General features: G+C 36.7%; 1 protein-coding gene across 1 annotated transcript in view; it reads right to left on the bottom strand.

Moving 5' to 3' along the window:
• The window catches only part of LOC115760383 (cholesterol 7-desaturase), a 104,120-nt gene that overhangs the window by 24,777 nt on the left and 57,508 nt on the right, over window positions 1–21,835 (bottom strand). Inside the window, exons 2-3 of the mRNA XM_030701677.1 lie at window positions 4,642–5,035; window positions 4,267–4,573 (exon numbers count right to left, since the gene is read on the bottom strand). Of these exons, the coding sequence (XP_030557537.1) occupies window positions 4,267–4,573; window positions 4,642–5,035 (701 nt within the window). The remainder of the gene's footprint in view (window positions 1–4,266; window positions 4,574–4,641; window positions 5,036–21,835) is intronic.

The raw sequence follows: 21,835 nt of genomic DNA, 5'->3' as shown, positions 1-21,835 counted from the left end.
TCATCTGAACAAAACACATGACCTTGTATTTGTTAACGACTACCTTACTTCTAATGTCTCTGTCCCTCCTTTATATCTTCCTGAGGATGTCTATCATCCTACTTTACAGACTGCAATGCTCAATTGGAATCCTTTCATTTCGTGCATGAAGATCGGTTAAGAAACACGTGTTTGCGGTACCAGCGCAAATTCACACACATTCATGCGCGACTGCTTCGTATTCATCAACAGCATTATAATTGCGATTGTATTGTTTTCTGTGCTACTATTTTGATTGGTATTTTTCTCATTAAGACTCAATTATTGGAGTGGCAGTTAAGTAGAGGCGGTGGCAAGTGATGTTGTCTGTCGCGAGTTCGAGACCTACCGGGGAAACTATTTTTATACCCTTGCAGAGGGTATTATAATTTTGACGTGAAATGTGTAACGCGTAGAAGGAGACATTTCCGACCCCAATAAGTATATATATTCTTGATCAGCATCAACAGCCGAGTCGATATAGCCATGTCCGTCTGTCCGTCTTAATGAAACTTTGCAGAGGTCCATTTTTCTGTTGCACGCAGTACATATGTCAAAACCAGATGCATCGAAGCACTATATCATATAGCTGCCATAGGAACGATCGGTCGAAAATTAAGTTGTTGTATGAAAAAACATTTTGGTTTTCAAGATATCTTTTAACTTTTTTGTCATTCATGATATTTTAATTAAACACGGTATTTAAAGATTTCACTATGCTCCCTTCATTTTTGCAAAATCTTATTTACATCGGACTTCTATATCTTATATCTGCCTTAGCAACGATCGGTCGAAAACTTGGTTTTTAATAAAAACCTTTTTTGTTTATCTAGATATCTTGACCAAACTCGGCATTCACTATTTTCCCTGTGCTTCTTAGATACGGGCAAAGCTCTATAAGCATTATGAAAAGGCTGGGTCTGCAAGGGTATCAGATCTTCGGCATGTCGAAGATAGCCTTTCTTTCTCGTCATGCTTCGATTTAGTAGTCTTGCATACGTTTGTACTCGATCATCAATTTTAGTATTTCACAATTTCTGTCAATCCCACTCCTGACACCAAATTTGTATGGACGGCCATTCGATGGATTTCACAAGCACTTTAAGTTCTTATTATTTTATTGATTGAAATTGGCGAATAAACGTAAACTTATATTTATTTTAAATTTTCCAATATGTATTTCAAAAAACAACGAGTAACAGCGAACACATCTCTTCTCCTACTAAGGAAATTGGGCACAAAAATATCGGTGGTTGAATTTGAGCGCATTTATGCTTGTCGGACACACACACACACACACACACACACACACACACACACACACACATTTAAACTATTCCTAAACATGAGAGAGCACTGAGAGTAAGTGCGAGCCAGATAAAAATAAACAGCGTTGCCGTTCTATCGCACAAATCATATGGAAGAGAATGCGCCAAGCAGTTTCCTGTAGTGTAAGCGAATAAAAAATACGTCATATGTATATCTTACTCCCTTACTCGCGATTTGGGCCAGATGCCACGAATATTTTTTTGCCCACTTTCCTAGTATGTGATGTCCAGTCTATATGTTGTTTGGTTAGTGATAATATATATATATATTACTCCCTTGCTCGCGATTTTGGACCAGATGCCACCGATATTTTTGTGCCCAATTTCCTTCTATGTGATGTCCAGTCTATATGTTGTTTGTTTAATGATATAACGAAATGAGTATAATGTCAACATTATACTCGCCTATTTAATTTAACATATTATAACTTCCACCACTTCTAGTTCTATTTACAACTTCTGCGCTCGGCTATACTAACATTGGGCTCCCACTGTTTCATATATTCTGCTACAGTTGTAGTTTTCCCTGGACCTTAAGTCGCCTACCTTTTCTAAGTCATATCTTCCATGGTTTTGAATCTTCACTATTTTATGTGGACCAAAGATTTTAGGCTTAAGTTGTAACCCAGTGCCATATTGTGGTCGTTTCTTTTAAATTTCAGCCTTTTTTTTTGCGATGTTAAGTTTAAAGATTTTTTTCCTGTTGTATTTTCGCAATAGTTTTCTTATTTCAAATTTCTTCTCTTTCAGTACTGAACTCCTCAATAGCAGCTTCTTCTTATAATCTGTGTAATTCCGATATTCTTTTCAGTTTCATCTCCACACCAGTCAACAATCTCAATGGTAAAACTTGAGTGCTTCTTGGCGGCGTTTTGCTGATTGTCTGTTGAACGACATCAATATGTTTATAGCAGCTACAAGGATTTTCATAACATAGTTTCGGCAACATTGGTATTACAATTTTGTGTATACGTTCTACCTGACCTTTTCCTCTTGGAACTCCTGTAGCAATCGTATGATGTTGTATACCTTCTGCTTCACAGTACTCCTTGAACAAATTTGAAACGAAAGCTGTATCTCTATCCGATATTATGCGATAAGGATATCCAAACACTGCTGCCTGCAGCAGTTATCTTAGTAGACAACTGCGTCGACTATCAGCCAAATTTAGTTATAATTTTTACTAGTCTGCTCTATTGGATCGACATGGTTCACATGGTACGTACCTAAACACTCATTTTTGTCGATTGCTGCCAAAAAAACCTTCTACTTGCCTAATTTGCTCTGACGATAGCTGCGAAATATAGAATGTCTTCTCGATTGCTTTTTGAGTTCGTTTTGCTTAGAAATGCCCTTACTTGTGCGCAATTCTAATGAATTCGTCTTCAAAATGCGATAATAGCGGTGGGATCCCTGTATAAAATGCCATACCTGATGCCAAATCTTGGTATGTGCTACAACACAAGACAGCTAGCAAAGTTCGGACCCAATCATCTCTCGCTTGTGCTTGCTGCAATTTATGCTGCAGTGAGTCCTTAAGCATAAGACGGGATACGCGGGCCAAAGCATCAACAAGCCTCATTTTGATGCCATTTCGATGCTCAATGCTGTAGTCAAAATCTTGAAGGAATGATGCCCAACGCGAAACGTTTCTTAATGGTCAAAGCGAAAGCTCTACAATTGGTAACGATCTTAAATTTTATGGTTAGTAAATAAACGCACCATTTTATCAAAGCTCGGACTATAGCCAACACTTCAAGCTCGTAAGAACGATATTTTTCCTTTGAGGGTTAGTTAAATGAATTGGATGGATAAGTTGATCATCTGAGTCTTTTTTCAGGAGTACACCACTATAAACATTCATTGAAGCGTCCATATGTACTTCAGTCTGAGCTTTCGGATTATATAAACGTAATACTGGAGAAAAAGCTGATTTCAATTGCCTGAATGGGACGAGTTGCTCTTCATCATCTTCAGCGCATAGTTTTCTACAAAGCGCCTAAAGTACGACGATAATTCCAGAAAACGCTGCAAACTTTTTAGGTCATGCTGTATAGAAATATTTTGAACTGCCTGGGTTTTTTTCACAGATGGTTTTATTGTGCCTCCCTACCTCCCTAACATACCCTAAAAAGTCAACTTCCTTCAAAAGAAACTGACACTTGCTCCACTTTTGGATACCATCGTTTATATTTTTGGTGGGAATTTTAAGATCATCCATATAAGCTACGATTGCACCATCCAGTACAAGATCTCCTAGATTTCCGTGAATGAATCTAGAAAATACATCTGTGGGGTTCGATATTCCAAAAGGAACAAACCGAAATTCATATTGCCCTCAACTTGTTACAAATGATGTAAATTTTATCGAACTGGGCTCAATTGTAACATGAAAAAATCCGTTTGCAAGATCGAGTGTAGTAAACACTCTTTGGCCCTGCAATCTCTCAATCACATCGTCCATTAAGGACATTAATAAATTGCCCCTCGCGATCTTTTCGTTTAAACGAATGTAGTCACAGCACAATCTTTTGATGCGTGACGAAGATATTCTTAGTTTTTCGTTTTGTGTTCCTTTCTTTACCTTTACCTTTACCATTAAATGGATACAAAAAATGAAGAAAGTGCATAATTTTATCTTAAGCTTGAACATTTTATTTTGGACTTTGTGAACTAGTTGATTAATAAAAAAAAACAGCATTGTAATTTGGAAACTTTCAATTCTGCATTATGTAAGCTTTTTCAAAATTCGATTATTTGCTCACCCAGCATTTTATCACCCTTAAAATATAAAACCAACGATAAGAACAACCAAAACAAAATGCCTTCCCCATTAAAAACCGTATTCAACTTATTTCATGTTTAGTACGATGTGAATGAAGCTTTCGACTAAAAATATTTTTTCTATAGTAAAATGTACCTTGCTTGCCATTGATGATATCCAATCCAGCGAAGAATATTTTGTATTCGATTGCGGTATTTAGCTACAATATTATCATTGTGAATCGCTCCGAAATGTGCCAGATCAGCACCATTTTCTGGTATCTCTTGAATATGACAGTGTACATAAAACTCATTCCGCCCGTGGTAAATCAATTTTTTGCTTTCAACTTCGACTGATTTTGGAATAGTCCACGGAATTTCTGATCCTTCGACACTATACCAAACAAATACAAATCCATTTACTTCTGTGGAGGTCCATTTCTTTATTTTTGCAGCCTGCGGAACTGAAATGTATAAATAAATAACATTCACTTGTTCTAGAGCAGTAACATGTTTTCTGTATTTGACTTACCACAAGAACTATACGGAATATTGGTACACACTCCGTCACTCCCTCTAAAACTCCATTGATGAAAGGGACATTCGATATCATCCCCAACAACTCGCCCGCCAATGCCCAAATTAGCTCCTAAGTGAGGGCAATACGCATCCAAAATATAAATTTTATTTCCTTGAGATCGATAGATTATAAGATGTTCTCCCAGACAAGATATATGTGTTGATTCTCCAGCTTTAAGTTTCGATGATTCAAGAATCCCATACCAACCATTTGGATATGGAGGGGGTAATTCCTTTGCCCCAATTAGCCGTGAATTTCTAATCTGGTTTACTCCTGCTCGTTTACTTTTACAACGCATATTTTTGCTAGTGTATAATACTTGCCAGTCTGTAATATTATCCATATGCTTCCATATATACATAAAAATAAAAATAAAAATCTTGAACTTGCACGCCTGGTTCTTCCATATAAACAGATGCATATCAAAATTAATATTATCGAGAAAGTTACAAAAAGATACAACATTAAAAACGCGGTAGATTTCAAAGACAAAGTTCAAAATTCCCACATCAGAGAAGAAGAAACATTAGTATCATTCGCCGTAGTCTCCTTCCCAGCATACCGAAGGAATTAGCGCTTGACACAATAAGAAAAAATAGAGCAACCTACAAGAACACACCAGTATACCAAAACAACTATTTATGGACATAGTAAGATTCTGCATTCAGGAAACCCGTTATTTCAAATACGAGGAAAAAATATACACACAACTTAAAGGAATGCCAATGGGATCACCGGCCTCCCCATTAATCGCAGACATAATAATGGAGGAACTATTGGACAACATTACAGATAGATTAATAATCAAACCAAGACTTTTGACTAAATATGTAGATGACCTTTTTGCCATAACAGAAAAAACACACAAAACTCTAAAAAAATTGAATTCCTTTCACAAACATATAAAATTTACCATGGAATTTAAAAAGGACGGAATATTACCATTCTTGGACTCTATAGTTAACAGATTGGACAACACACTCAAAATCAAGTGATGTAAGAAACCCATAGCCTCCGGACGATTACTTAACTTCAATTCAAACCACACAAAGAGTATGATAATCAATACAGCTCAAGGCTGTATAAAAAGAATGATTAACATATCGGACACCACATATCACAAAGAAATTGAACATGAAATTAATAAGCTCTTGACGTAAAATGACTTCCCACAAAACGTAACCAAAACTTTATTATAAAGACGACAAATTGAAAGGAATAAGCCAAGAGAACCTGACAAAATATACAAATCCCTAATGTATGTTCCACGACGATCAGAACGTCTCACAAACTCAGACTTTTACAACAAAGAAGAAATAAAAGTAGCACACAAACCTACGAACACATTATAGAAGATCTTCAACAAGATAAAATCCCCATGATTAACAAAAGTAACGTCATTTATAAAATACGATGTGGCAGGGAAAACAACAACAAGTGCAATAGTGTTTACATAGGTACAACAAAATCGAAACTAAAAACAAGGATCAGTCAACATAAATTGGACTTCAAATTAAGACATCAAAATAATATACAGAAAACAGCACTAATGACCCACTGCATGAGAAGCAATCGCACGCCAAATTGTGAGGATACAACAATCTTACAGCAATGGGAAAGGCTACACATAATTAACACACCCACCAACAAACGACTAAACTACAAGACAGACACAGAAAATTGCGCTCACTTGTACAGACATCTTTTGAACAGCCAAACAGCCTCAGTTTGAATCTCCACGTCCAAAAGCGCAGCGTGTAAAAAATTGTATGTAAAATGTTCAAATTAATGTTTATCTGTAATCTAATTGTTAATTGTTTTCTGTATCGTGGTGCTAGTGCCCTGAAGACGGTTTGCCGATGTGTAACCGAAATATATCGGAAACAAAAATTAAATAAAATTGTTTTAAGCCCGGATATCGAGCCAGCCAACGAATATTCGAAAGTTAAGATATCTTCGGTACGCCGAAGATTTAATACCCTTTCCAACATTTAACTTTTGAAGATATGAGAGAATAGTACAGGTCGAAAACGCTGAATATGAAACTTTTTTGTTAACCTTCCGATCGGCCTCAAACTCAATTTCAAAGATCTTTGTTCAAATTTATTTGAGGGGTGTTTCGCACTTTTGGGAAACCCCATCCCTCCTTGGTGGAAATGGGGGCAAACATTTGAAGGGTGACATTTCGCTCTATCGCTACAGTACGTATTCATTAAGTTCTTATGTAGAGCATTGAAAATAAGTTTAAAGCAAATCGGATACCACTTAAAGCTTTACAAAAAAAATCTTTGAATCGCATTTCTACGGAAGAAGGTTGTATTCTGCGAAAAGTGAGAAACAAAAATCGATATCATATCAATTCTATCATTAGAGACGTCCTTGTGTATATTTTGACGTGTATTTTGTGTATTATATGTTTATTTATTTTTTGTTGCCGTTTGTTTTAATTTCACTTACTTTTGTAACAATGTAAGAAGCTTTTTATTACTTTTCTATCGTACTCGCGTATAATGGTACTCTTTATTAATTATGAACCAAGTAGAAGGGTTAATGAATGATGATATCAATAAATTAATTTAATTCGATAATGTGGTGGTGGCCAATGTGAGGACAAGACGCTTAAGATGTACATGCCCAGAAACTCTCGGAATACATCGAACTTCATGATATACAGCTACAGGAAATAGATTTTTCTGATTTACAAAATAAATAGTATTTTGGAAATGGAGCACCATGTGAAAAGTTGGACTTTTAAAACTTATACTGGAGAACGGAAAACCTTCAAAAACTTGGCGAAATAACTTTTGAAGTGGTGTCCATACGCAATTGCAAAATTATTAAAAGTTGTTTGATTCTAACATGTCACATTAAAATGCTGATCAATTTAATCAATGACCGGGGCATTCGCTTATTGTAAAATAGTTTAGTATCTGAAGGCTTAAGCGGCTCATGGTTTATCCAGAAGCATTCTTGTCGTAGAGGGGCTTTTGAGTCATCACTATTTATACCCTGAACCCATTAAAAATGGGTATAAGGGTATATTGTATTTGTGCGAAAGCCAAATGTATGTAAAAGGTAAAAGGAAGCATCGCCGACCCCATAAAGTATATATATTCTGGATCAGCATCAATAGCCAAGTCGATCTAGCCATGTCCGTCTGTCTGTCCGTCCGTCCGTCTGTCCGTATGTATGAACGCAAGGATCTCAGAACCTATAAGAGCTAGATCCTTGATCCTTTTACATGTAGGTGCTCCTAGTGCCTGCGCAGATCGAGTTTGTTTCCGATAATCGATAACTTACTCCGTTTCCAAGCAATCGATAAAAATCGATATCGATATCCTGTTTTTTGGGCAATTTTGGTGAATAATAAGAGCTAGTGTCACCAAACTTGGCATATAGCTTCTAAAATAGAATATATATATTCATTTGATGTTGGAAAAGGAGGGTTCAGGGTATCCCCTAGTCGGGAGCTCCCGACTAGAACCTCTTACTTGTTTATTGTTAGCGATTTGCCTGCCTGGTAATAATCTGTGATATGAACAACAGGGACAACTCTGTTGTCATTCTGCGTTAAGCTTTAAGTCTACGCCAAGGATTGGTAGATAAATGATTAATGATTCTAGGATGCCGGTCGTTCATGAGAGGGATTACCTGAGCAATCGGCTATCAAACCTAGGAGTCGGTATTCGTTTGGATGGCGTAGCTCAGACTAGATGGCATTACTACCAAGACATGGGATTAAAAAAGCTTCGTCTAAGAGTTTCAGCCGCACAAAAGTTGAGCACTCGGAAACTCCATCGGGTAGGGTAAATCACAACGGCCAACCTTCGTTAATCCATACCCAAGCGCAATGTAAATATCACTCAATTAAAAGGGCTACCTCTTTCACCTAAGCCAGCGCATAGTAGGCCAGAGTATGGAATGAACAGCCCCGAGACGGATTGTGATCTAGATAATCTTATGTAATTTCCCCTACGCTGGGGAGGTAGTTGAGGCGAGGGAGGGGAGCGGCCTTTTATGCGAAGGGCTTGGTTTCATGGTCCGTGGTCAATGCGATTAAAAGCCTGTAGAAGGTGGCGGAAGATTATATACATTTTCACAGTCGACTAGCTGTGGTATAAGGCCAATTAAGTGAAAGCCCGTTTTGACGAGTGTCATCGCCGATAAGGTTTAGGACAAAAGCCGATGGTGCGCTAGAAGAGGAGATCGAAGAAATCGTGGAAGAGGTACACTCTGATCATAGACGCTCTAACTGGCCCGTCTGCTGGAACTGTGGGACTGCGCCGCACAAGCCACGATTTTAGACACTGTCCATCCAAGGAATGTAAAGTGCTTAGTTTAATATTCAGACAAAATATCTCGCAAATGTCTTAAATACTCGGAAGACGGTTGGAGGAGCGTAAAACGGAAGGCAACTCGCAGGGATGCGGTGCGCCCAAAAGAAGGAATAGCCAATAGGCCGGAAGAACTTTGTAGGAATAAGAATATAAATTTATTCAAGCACTAAGCTCCTGAAGAAAGATGAAAGAATTATATAGAAATATGAGATGTTTAATGCTAGGCAATTAGATGGGATACGTATAGTGACGAGCGCTATTAATAAGGCACTAGACCGCTTTCGTAGAAGTCCCGTTGTGAAGAAACAGGCTGCAGACGTGGTTAAAAGAGGCGAAAAAACCGGGGACACAGCTCATAAGGTCTTTTAGACACAGGATCGCATGGGCAGTTTAAGAGCAATCCCATAGTCCAGGTCGGGTTTCGACTAGGACCCTTAGATACCTTTCTGTGCCCCACATATTGCAGGAGACGTAACGCCATTCTCAGAATCCATGACCTTGAGCAAAAAAAGGTGGTGAGGTGCAAAGAAATTATTCGCCCCGGCTTAATATTAGTAAACTTAGTTAGCTGTTTAGATGTGCAGATTTAGTGTAGTGTTACGCGATTATTCGTGACGGCGGGAAGGCCGTTATAGCCTGTTATAGGAACAGCACTAGCGGGTATTTCCCGGCCTTGTCCGTGGAACGTTATTTGCTAAAAATTGAAATCTACCCATCCTGATCTCCACTTAAATTTAAAAATATGTTTAAGAAAGCTAGTGGTAACAATCTTGAGGCTGAATAAAAAACTTTTGTTTATTAAACCTTTGACCCGCATTTTTGATCCAATAGCGTTGAACTTTGCGAAGGGGTCTCAAATAAGTTCTGAAAATTAATTTGAAAATGTCAGTAAACACTGTTACGATTTGATGCAAATCGGACAGAACTTAAAACGTCGCCCAAATAATCTTGGAATCGCATCTCTTCCGAGGAAGCTTGAATTCTGCGAAAAGTGTGAAACACACATCAAATGATCTTTGGAAAGAAATTTGAACACGAAAGGTCAACCACACAATCTTTGACCCCCATTTAAACCAAGTAGGAATGCATTTTCCAAAAAGATTGAAGTATCTATCAGATGATTTTTGGATCTTTAAAAATATTTTTGTAGCCGATAGAATGCTAAACAATAGACTTTATACAAAGGTATTTCGTGAAGTAGCTACTGTTGTGGGTGAAATTTCTCAAATCTTTGAAACACGTACTCAATAATTTTTTTAATAGAGTTTTGATAATGAGTTTAAAGCAAATCGGACATAACTTAAAACTTCATCAAAAAATCTTTGAATCGGATTTCTACCGAAGTAGTTTGGATTCTGCGAAAAACACGTCTCAAGTGATTCTTCGATCTTTGGAAATAAATTTGAACAGGAATGTCACCCACCAAATATTTGACCCCCATTACCACTAAGGAGGAATGGATTTTTCGAAAAGTGTGAAACACCAGTCAAGTTAATTTGAACAAAGATCTATGAAATGAGGCAATGGTAAACAAAAATGGTTTATACAACCGTTTCTTGCTAATTAACCACTGTCGTGGGTGGGATTTCACAAATCGCCAAAACACGTACTTTATAAGTTTTTATGTGGAGTTTTTAAAATAAGTTTGCATCAAATCGTACACAACTTAAAACTGCAACAAAAATAATGTAGAGCTTTAAAAAAAAATTTGAAGCAAATCAGACAAAACTTTTAACTGAATCTAAAAAATCCTTGAATCGCACTATCCACCGAGCGAAAAATGTGAAACACGTCATCTTTGGATATTATTTTAAGCGCGTTAGGTCACCCACCAAATTTTTGACCCACAGTTTTCACGTTTTTTTCTCACATGCGGGTGGAATTTCACATATGGTAATTACAGTAATTACAATGTAATAATACAGTAAAAGCTGCCCAGCTTTTACGGTATGGGCTGTGTGTGATTATCAATCATTCAGTCAGATCGATGCGGCCTTGTTGCCAGATTTCGAGACAAGCAACGCCGACAACTTGGCGCCGGCCGATGAAATTCTGGGAAGAAACAAAATGGAAGAACAACTGTTATGTACAGCACAAAACTTGAACTACGCAAATGCAAACCAATTATGCGGAATAACGGAAAACTATGAGACCGAGAAGCAACATTTGGACCGTTTGGAAAAACTTTTTTCTGCTAGAAAGCGAGTTGCCGAGCTGCAGATGGCAGTACAGAAACTGGAAACCACCGCAATTCGCACTGATCCAGTGCAAATAGATGCTTTGAGTATCAAAGATGTTGAAGCTTTGGTACGTTCTTTCTCTGGTGACAATAACTACCCTGTGTCAATGTTAACACGTGGTTTCGAGGATATTATAGACCTCTAAAATGTATACTCGATGAAGCGATTTATTTACGCTAAACATTTACTGGCCGGATCTGCCCAATTATATATGCACAATACTGGAATATTAACTTGGAAGGACATGAGAGAGGAGTTAATCCATAGAGTGCCAGCTTGGGACATTGGAAAGCAGATGAAGGCAAGAAAAATAAAAAAGGAGAAAGCACTCTTCTTCTCTGAGTTGGCAACGAGTGACGTCATTCAGTTCATTGTCAACGGTCTGCAAGATAAAACAGGCGCCACTGCATCAATGAGGTATTGTACATTGCTGGATGAAGTTCGTAAAAAGCTCCTCATCTACGATCAGTTTCGAGAATTGCCAGCAGTTGTTATTGCTCGAGCTGAAGGTACCAGAAATCCTAAGCCGAGGACATCTTTGGTTCAAAAAGAAATAAGGTGCTTTAACTGCCGTCAGTTGGGGCATTGGATATCTGATTGAAAGCAGCCCAAAAGACCCGATGGAGCCTGCTTCAATTGTTGGAGCACCGTATCGACAGTGCCCGCGGCTAGGGGTTAATGGCTACACAGAAATGCCGCAAGAGGAATCCAAATCTGGGACAATCGCTGTGAAAGTCTTGCCATTATTTATGCATTACGCCTTTTCAGGGTTTATCTAGAGCATAGATCCTTTAAGATAGTCACTGATTGCAATTCCTTAGTGTAAGCCCGTAGTCGAAAAGCTATTAATCCAAAGATAGCTCGTTGGTCTCTGGAATTGGAAAATTATGACTACCATATCGAGCATAGACGCGGGAGTAGAGATGTGTCGTTTAGTTCAGACCAAGTTTGATTGAGCGGGTCATTAAAATAAACTACTGAACTTTTTAAGTGATTACTGAACTTAATCGGTCATTTGGTTCACTAGTTCAGCTATTCAGTCGGACATGAACGATGTATTCTGTACTCGTTTAGTCGGTCATGATCGTTCATGCTCTTGATACTCGTTCAGTCGGTCATGAACGATGTATGCAACTCAGTAGTTCAGCCGTTCCTGAACGATACATTCATTTGAGATGTTTAGTCCTTAATAAACATAAAAGATAGCGGGATTTTAATTACACTTTTGATTTGTTGAGTTGTAACTTAGAACTTTTAAGTATCTATTGTCAATGGTACAGTATAATAAGTAAAAAGTATAACATATTTTTTCATGAAACATGAAAAATAACTGAACAGAAATATAATCGTTCATGATTGACTGCATAACTGAACTAAGCGAATAGCTCACAACCGACTATGAATTCTGCTCAGCTATTCAGTCGGTCTTGAACTATTCAATTCAAGACCGACTGAATAACTGAACTAAATGACCGATTTAGTGAACGAGTGAACTTATTCAGAAAATTTAACTAGAAATCCCCACTATACCCGGAAGTAAAATGTCGCACGCGGACGCATTGAGTAGACAAGCTGATTTAGTAGTGAAAGCCATACTGAAGAATGTAGTGATAAGCATAGAATTAGCCGTAGAGATAACCGTAGCAACAAGCATAGAGTTATCCGTAGAGACCATAGAAATGAGAATATAGACAAAGTAGTGATGATCATAGTGATAATTTGAGTGATGTCTATAACAATGATCATATGATCGATACTAAAGAGGCTTGGGGAGAGAGGAAAATAAAAAAAAAGATGTAGAGCAAAAAGTTAGTAGCAGACATATTGAAAAAAATTGAAATTGTTTTAAGAAGAATCAATACTGCAAGCTTTGCCAATTGTTAGCGTGGTAGGCGTGACGAAAGGAGACATTGATTTAATATTGCAATCTGAGCAGATGAGAGACCCAGACATAGTAAGAACCCTTGAGTTGTTAGAGAATGTTGATGTTCTTGGTATCGAATTAGTCGGCGGTGTTGTATGCAAAATAGATGCATATTGCATTCGGTGCCAGAGACTATTCACAACAGGACGCTGCATAGTATACCCAAACCTTGCGGACCCTTTCATACCCTACATATCGATCACCTAGGGCCCTTACCGAGTATAAACTGAGTATAAACTCTAAAAGAAAACACTTGTTAGTGATAGTAGGCGTATTTACAAAGCTTTTCAAACTCTTTCCGGTGAACAGCACAATTACACGAGAGGCCAGAGACTCATTGACGACATATTTTGAATTCTATAGTCGCCCTAAATGAATAATATCGGATCGTGGCACGTGTTTTTCTTCTTAAGAGTTTAGTATATTTTTGACAAAACGGGACATAGAGCATATTAAGGTGGCAACGGTTGAGCGAGTAAACCGTGTATTGACTCCCATGCTTGGAAAATTGTCGGAGCCGCTGATTCAGTCAGATTGACGTAGGTTAATGTATAGAGTAGAATATGCCATTAACAACGCCGTCCACAGTAGTACGCAAAAAAATGCCTAGTATGCTACTATTTGAAGTCGATCAAAAAGAACCCATCGTAGATGAGCTTACCGAATATTTGGAGACATGGATCAATAGCATAGAGCAGCGAGCTTTGGGGTCTATGGGAAAGATGGCAGGTGAAAATATTGCTCAATCGCAATTGAGAGATGAGGACATGTATAAGAAAAAATATAGAGTTCCTATAGAGAGCCGATCATGTTGCAATTCTTAATGTGGATACAACACCTGGTAACAATAAAAAGTTTGCTCCGAAATATCGTGGTCCATATAAGGTCAGTAGCGTGTTTGAAAATGATCGTTACGAAATAGTGGACATTGACAACTGCCAAATGACTCAATTACCATATCGTAGTGTCGTAGAGCCTGTACCGCTTAAACCATGGGCTAGTAGTGTAAACATAGTATTATCCGCTAGTATGTAAATCGAGATCAAGTAATATCGTCAGGTTGGCCGAATGTAAAGATTGTAATAAATACTTAAGTTCTAAAAATTAAGCGATGTATGTATCGATAGAATAAGTGAATGTATAGATGTTGGAAAGAGAACAACATCAATAAAAAGAGGAGAGACGCCAGTAATGTTTGAGTGGTTGAACTGAATGGACATTAAGAAAAGTTTTGAAATAAAGATATAAGAAAAGAATAAGAGAAGAGTGAAGATTTTACAAAATAAACTTAATTTAACTTAGCAAAACAGACCTACACAAGAGAGAGTTCTCAGTTTAGAGTGATTGACGTGCTTTAATTGTGCTCCAAGATTTTTATATATGTTTGCGCTTTACTCCTGCTTTTTGTTTTAAAATTTTGCATTTTTCGGTGCTTTATTTAAAAAGCTTTCATAAATTGTGCAAAGTGTTATCTGTTGTGCAGCGTAAGTCTGTTAATTATTGCATTTATAACAAGTAAGAGGTTCTAGTCGGGAGCTCCCGACAAGGGGATACCCTGAACCCTCTTCTTCCAACATCAAATGCATATATATATTCTATTTTAGAAGCTATATGTCAAGTTTGGTGACTCTAGCTCTTATTATTTACCAAAATTGCCCAAAAAACAGAATATCGATATCGGTTTTTATCGATTGCTTAGAAACGGAGAAAGTTATTGATTATCGGAAACAAACTCGATCTGCGCGGGAACTAGGAACATCTACATTTCAAGTCTCTAGCTCTTATAGGTTCTGAGATCCTTGCGTTCATACGGACGGACGGACAGACGGACGGACATGGCTAGATCGACTCGGCTATTGGTGCTGATCAAGAATATATATACTTTATGGGGTCGGAGATGCTTCCTTCTGCCTGTTACATACATTTGGATTTTGCACAAATACAATATACCCTTATACCCATTTTTAATAGGTTCAGGGTATAAAAAGCGGCGTCAGTTCCGTGTTGTTGTTATTGCCTGTTTTGATTCTTTTGCTTTGGTGCGCCCCTGTGCATACACTTGTTTGTGTGTGTGTTCGCTGCATACTTTCTGCATGTGCATCGCGTTCTCGCAAATTTTTTCTATTGCTTTCGCTCCAAAAAAATTTGTTTGTGTACGAATAATTGTTTTTTGAGTGTTGACTTGCTCTATCTTGTGCACCGTTTTCGTTTTGCTCTGCGCTCTCCCAACTTGCATACGCATTTAATAATTATGTCGTGCTGTAAGAAACCGTGCACGTTCAAGCAGGCTGATGATTCTGCACTGCTGCAATTTGTTAATTGCTGGCTGTGTGAGAATATGATGCATGCTAAATGTGCAGGTTGCACTGGGCGTGATTGCGACAAGATCGCTGCAATTGCCAAGAAGGGCTACGGTGGCTTGCGTTGGTCGTGCCCAGAATGCATCGACAAGCAAATTGATTTCTCCAGAATGTATAATTCTGTGAGAAATCAATTCTTAAAATTGAATAATGTGGCTAAGCAGCTCTCGAGTAATTTTGACTCGAGTTTCGAGTTGCTTGGCAAATATTATTCGAGTCCCCAACCAATCGCCGGTTGGAGCTTCAACTTTTGCAATTGTCCTCTACGTCTGTTCAGACACCTACGCCTTTCTTGTCCTATCCTAGCAACTTGGAAGTATCTCCAATGTTGTCCCTATCTCCTTCTCCAACCGACTGTCCAATTACCCCTATTTCAACCCCTGTAGTAGTCCCAGTAGAGCCAGAACCTGATCCCGTCCCAATTAATCAAACTGCCTCAGCCCCGTCGGCTCCTGGCCGCTAAGGTAGATCAGCGCGCAATCTTGGCCAGATTGTGCAAAACAATCATGGTGCCTCTTTAGCTCCTCCAACTCCTGTATTACCTGCAGCCCCATCAGCGCCTACTTTAACGGTAGTTACCCCTCGTAGGTAAGTTTTTTTGTCTCGACTTTCGTCGGACACCACTTCTGAGTCATTGGCAGCCTATATTGCTAGCAAATCTTCTGCTAGCGTGTCGATAACCATATTTAATTTCTCCACCCCTAGTGAAATATCATCATTCAAAATAAATGTTTCTCATGATATGTCCCCCCCAATCATTTGTGATCCGAAATTTTGGCATCCACACATGATTGTTCACGAGTTCAAGCATAACAAGTAAGAAGTTCTAGTCGGGAGCACCCGACTAGGGGATACCCTGAACCCTCTTCTTCCAACATCAAATATATATATATATAATTAAGTTTTACGCGTTCAGTCAATGTAAAAAAATATATTTCAATTTATTATTTTCACTGAAGGTTACTTATGTTGTGTACAATCCGCTTTGGTTACCGAATCTGAACTAATTTATCTAACCATTGCCGTCGCTTAGCAAACTTCGCTCGACTCATAATTGAGTGTAGTTTGAGCTGCGTCAGCAATTATGCGTGGGATATTGCTATGGTGAGAACATTGATAGTGGCGTGATTTTAGGGTGAATTGTTTATGTCTACCAAAGGGAGACAGTTTGATCTTGCCCAATTTCAATGATATCGCCAGGCTCTTTGTTTACAAGAATTGGAAATGTTTATACTTGTGCTTATGAGCTAAGTTATATTAAAGGGTGGGTGCGACTATGGATAGGTCACTCCCCCAACCATTAGAAAAGAACCTGTCCTCAGGTGTTTAAGTTTGGGTATAGTACAACATTTTCTTCTTTTACAATTGGTGTATCTTCTACTATTGTAGGTGTTTCTTCTGCTTTTGGTTTGTTATATTTTATAATTAATTTCTTAGGTATGCTTTTAAACTTATATGCTAAATACAGTGTTAAACTTATTAATATGATTACAAATATGGTTATTGTAATTATCTGGAATACATTGTTGTTCATTTATAATTTGTTTCGTTTGTAAGTACAAACGAAAGTGGTTCTAATTTTATAACATCATTGCTTACGTAAATGCTTTGAGTATAATCTAACATTTTGTTTGAAATTGAAATTTCATTAATTTGCAGGGAACAATTAAAGATTTTTATTATATTGTTTCCTTCTATTGTTATTTCGTTATTTATACAGTTATGGTTTAATATAGTTTTTGGTAAATTCCAATTTAGAATTATATTTATATTGATTTGAAAATATTGTAAAGTTTTAGTATAACTACATTCTGATGTTATTTGGTTTAAAATTCCTGTCAAACATTCATTATTATTTAATTTTTTGTTTCTTTGCTATAAACTTTTTTGTCTTGGGTAAAATATTTTTCATGAGCTATTTCTGTCAAAATGTTATTATTATCATCCGGGTATGGAATTATTTCGAGTACCGTGCTCTTTATTATTTCTCAAGGAATACCTGATTTAAACCAAGTAGAAGTTTTTGTATTCAACAATTTCTCAGAATTAACATGCAACAAATAGTCATGTTTTAGTAATTTCGGGTTAAAAATGCCTAGTCTTGTGAGCTACATACCCATCTCAATGTCTTCTATATATTCTGTAATGTGTTGTAAGTTAAATATAAGGATATCTAATTTCTTTCCTTTTTGTTTCTCTTGATCTAGTTCGTTCATAATTTCTATTCCTTTGTTTATAGCTTCTATTATGTGATTTAATTCGTTAAGCTGCTTATTTTTTGTTCAATTTCTATCTTGTCTTCTTGGTCTAATGTTCCAAATAAGTATTTATATTCTGTTCCTACTATGTTAACTAAACCTCTTTTGCTGCGTTTGGCTATTCTTAAGCCGTTTATTTCTCTGTTTAGTTTTTCTACTAGGTATTCGATTTGTATTAGGTTATTAAATTCTTTACTTTGTTCAATTAAGTTGTTAAAAGTTTCTTCGGTTTTTGTTATGTTAACCGTTAAACAGTGGAATTCGCAATCTGTCGGAATGTCTATGGTTCCTGTTTTAAATATGAGATAGCCGTTATGGGCATTAATAACATTAATCTGTTGTTGACCTGTAATTGTTATATTTGCTTTGATTAGACTTCTATTTCTTTTCGAATTTGGTTTTGTAATGTGTTATCTTCCTGCCTCTGTTTGTTTCCTCAAAATGTTTGTCGTCGATTTGTCTTAGTTCTCCTGTCTTCTTGAACGGGGTTGTCGTCTTTGATTTAACTAATGGTGAATGTTCGTATCTCGTGTCAATTTCGTAATTTGTTCGTTTTTTGTTGAGGTTATTTATTAGTTTTTCTTTATTAGCTTGAGTGTCATACTCTGGTGTACCTGCGTATGTATATGAATATGTCCGCTGGTGTTCTGTTAGTCGTTTTGTGCTTTGTCTTATGATTGTACGTGTAGAGTATAGTTTCAAATTTTGTAAGTTTATTTTCGACGTCAGAGTCGCTGTTAATGATTCTTAATTTTTCGTTAGCTGTCTTATGAAATCGTTCTACGTCGGATATGCCATTTTTACTAGTGGTTATATTAATATTTACTGCTTCTGATTTTAGCCATAATTGTAAAGCTGTGCACATAAAAGCTGAGTCTTTGTCTGCTTTTATTTCGATGGGTTTACCCATTTGGTTGAATACTTGTATTATAGCTCGTTTGGTTTCTAACCAGTCTCTACTTTTTATTTCTATTAATGATGCAAATTTTGAATAGATATCAATGCAAGATAAAAATTGTTTATCACCTACTATGTAAAAATCCATTACATATTTTTCTCGGATATTAGCGATTTCTGGAGTTATTTCGAAAGTTAATTTTGTATCCCTGTGTTCTGTTTTTGCAATGTTGCAAATCTCACATTCGTTTATTAGATTTTGAATTAAATTTTGATAATGTGGGAAATAGTGGGTTTCTTTGAACCAACTGATAGTTTTTTCAATTCCTGGATGTAATAATTCTTTGTGTTTTTTTAATATTAGTTCTTTGAATTCTGCGAATGTTTGAAGATCTATTAATTTTTTACTAGTTTTCATTGCCTTTGTTGAATTATTTGGACTTATTATTTCGAAGTAGGCTTCATGAAAAATTGGAAAATCTGCTTCGTTGTGGAAGTATAGCACACTTTTCTTTGTGCATAAGAATACTTTTATTAATTCTTTGGCATGCGCGTTAGTCATGTCTTTGTATGTAATATTTATGTTGGTTTTATGAAAGTAATTCGTAACTTTTGATTCGTTCGCGGTTCCTTTTTCAAATTCTATTTGTCGATTATAGTAATTAAGGGGTCTATCTGTGATTTGTAAATGGTTACTGTTGTCTTCTTGAGCACTTTGTATGGTTGCTCTTGTGCTAATAGTATCTTCGCCTAAGAAGTTTTCGTTTAATTGTATTCTGGACAGAGCATCTGCCACATAATTTTCTTTTCCTGGAACGTATTTAATTTGGAAATCAAACTCGTTTAGCTTGATTTTCCATCGTTGTAATTTCATGTTAGGTTCTTTCATGTTATTTAACCAGACGAGTGGTCTGTGATCACTAAGGATTTGAAATTGTCGACCAAAAAGGTAGGACCTAAAGTATTTAGTGGCCCAAACGATTGCTAATAATACTTTTTCAATCGTTGAATAATTTATCTCATGCTCGTTGAGAGTTCTACTTGCATAGCATATAGCCTTATGTTCTTGCGAAAGGACGGCCCTTATTGCCATATTACTCGCGTCGGTAGTTAATGAAAATGGTTTTTCGAAATTAGGGTATATTAAAATTGGGTCGGATGTTATGAGTACTTTTACCTTTTCAAACGCTAATATGTAGTCTTTGTCATTTATATTGATTTTTGTTCCTTTTTTTAATATAAGTGTTAATGGTTTTACTATATTAGCGAAATTTTGTATAAATTTCCTATAGAAACCACATAATCCTAGAAATAATTTAATTTCTTTTGGGGTTTTTGGAATTGGGAATTTGACAATTGCTTGTATTTTGTTGGGATTTGGTTTTATACCCTCAGTTGTGATGATGTGACCGAGAAATTCAGTTTCCTTTCTCATAAACTCACATTTATCCAACTGTTTTAAGTTAGCTTTTATAAGCTTCTGAAATACTTGTTGTAGGGACAAAATGTGTTCCTCCAATGAAGTGGAAAAATGGTAAATGTCGTCTAAGTAGACCAGACAATCCTTAAAATATAAATCTTCTAAGAGATTGTTCATACAACGTTGGAACGTTGCAGGTGCATTCTTAAGAGCAAATGGCATGCGAGTGTACTCATAATGGCCACGTTTAGTCGAAAATGCGGTCTTGGGTATTGAACCAGGATCCATTTGAATTTGGTGGAAGCCTTTGGCTAGATCAATGGTTGTGAAATATTGACATTTTCCAATTTTGTCTAATATTTCATCCATGATCGGGATAGGGTATTTATCATTTATAGTTAGTTCATTGAGATTGCGGTAATCTATGACTAATCGGAATTTTGGCTTTCCAGATGCATCGTTTTTCTTTGGAACAATTTATCATATCGTTGTTTTATCATATCGCTTATTTGTTTATTTACTTCCTCATCGTATATTTGAGGATATTTGTATGGACGCTTGTAAATTGGGTCCTCATGTTTTGTTAGAATTTTGTGTTTAATTGTACTAGTGAAAGTCAAATTGTCACCTTCATGGTACTGGATACCACGAAATTCATGTAAAACTTTTTTTAATTTTTTCTTTTTCTTCTAGTTTAGGTGCTCTAGCCTAAACTCATTGTTTTCTAATAATTCGTTATTAAATGGTCTGTCCTCTGTTGAGGGCGGATAAAGACACTCTTGTGCGGTCATGTCCTCTACGACCTCTTCGTCATTATAGCTAAAACAAAAGTTAAATGCTCCTAAGGTTACGGATCCTTGTGCATAGTCCATTTTTGCTTGACATGCTTCAAGGTATTCTCTCCCAATCAGAACATCAAAATGCTCTGAAAAGTCGTGAATATAAAATTTTTGTTCACTCGGACAAATTTTGCTTGCTCCTAATCGTATACTTTGTTTTAATTCGATAACACCATTTATGGTGGGAACCTTTAATGTATCATTGTAAATAGGAAAATTTAAGCGGTTTGTTTTCATTAGATTTATTGTTGAACCTGTGTCAATGACACATTTTAAAACTTCGTCATTCATTATCAATTTGATGAATGGATTTCTTCTGTTTGTTCCGAGGCTTGCTGATGAAAATTTTCGGATGTATCCATTTTCATCTGCCCACTGTTACGCATTCAAGAGTGAATGGGACTGATTTTGATAATTTAAGGGATTTTGGGATCTACCTTGATTTCATTTCTGTTGGAACTCGTGTTGAGCTTTCTGATTGTCTTCGGAATTATTATGCTGTTTATTATGTACGTGGTAACTCTGATTCGTGTTGGAATAGCCACTTGAACTGGTGGTTGGGTTAGCATTTTGTTGATAATTTCCCATGTTCGTACGATTGTTATTTTGATTTCCCTGAACATTACTAGTTTTAGGTTTATCAGTTACACTGTTTTCATATAATCCCTCTCTTTGAGCTACTTGCTTTAATTTTTGTGTCGACGTAATGTCGTATGTGGCTAACATCATGAAAAGCCTATCTGGTAATTATTTTGTAATTACATCTTTGATTGTGCTATTCATGGCATTTGTGTAAAGTGTCGTTTTGCTAGGTATATTTTCTAATGCTAACTTATTTAATATAACAAAAGATTTATTTTCGAGATCCTCG

Source organism: Drosophila novamexicana, unplaced genomic scaffold, assembly GCF_003285875.2.
Source record: "Drosophila novamexicana strain 15010-1031.04,08,12 unplaced genomic scaffold, DnovRS2.1 tig00000434-arrow-pilon, whole genome shotgun sequence".
NCBI classification, from domain to species: domain Eukaryota; kingdom Metazoa; phylum Arthropoda; class Insecta; order Diptera; family Drosophilidae; genus Drosophila; species Drosophila novamexicana.
The sequence above is the reverse complement of the archived record's forward strand: the minus strand, read 5'-3'. Positions and strand labels throughout refer to the sequence as shown.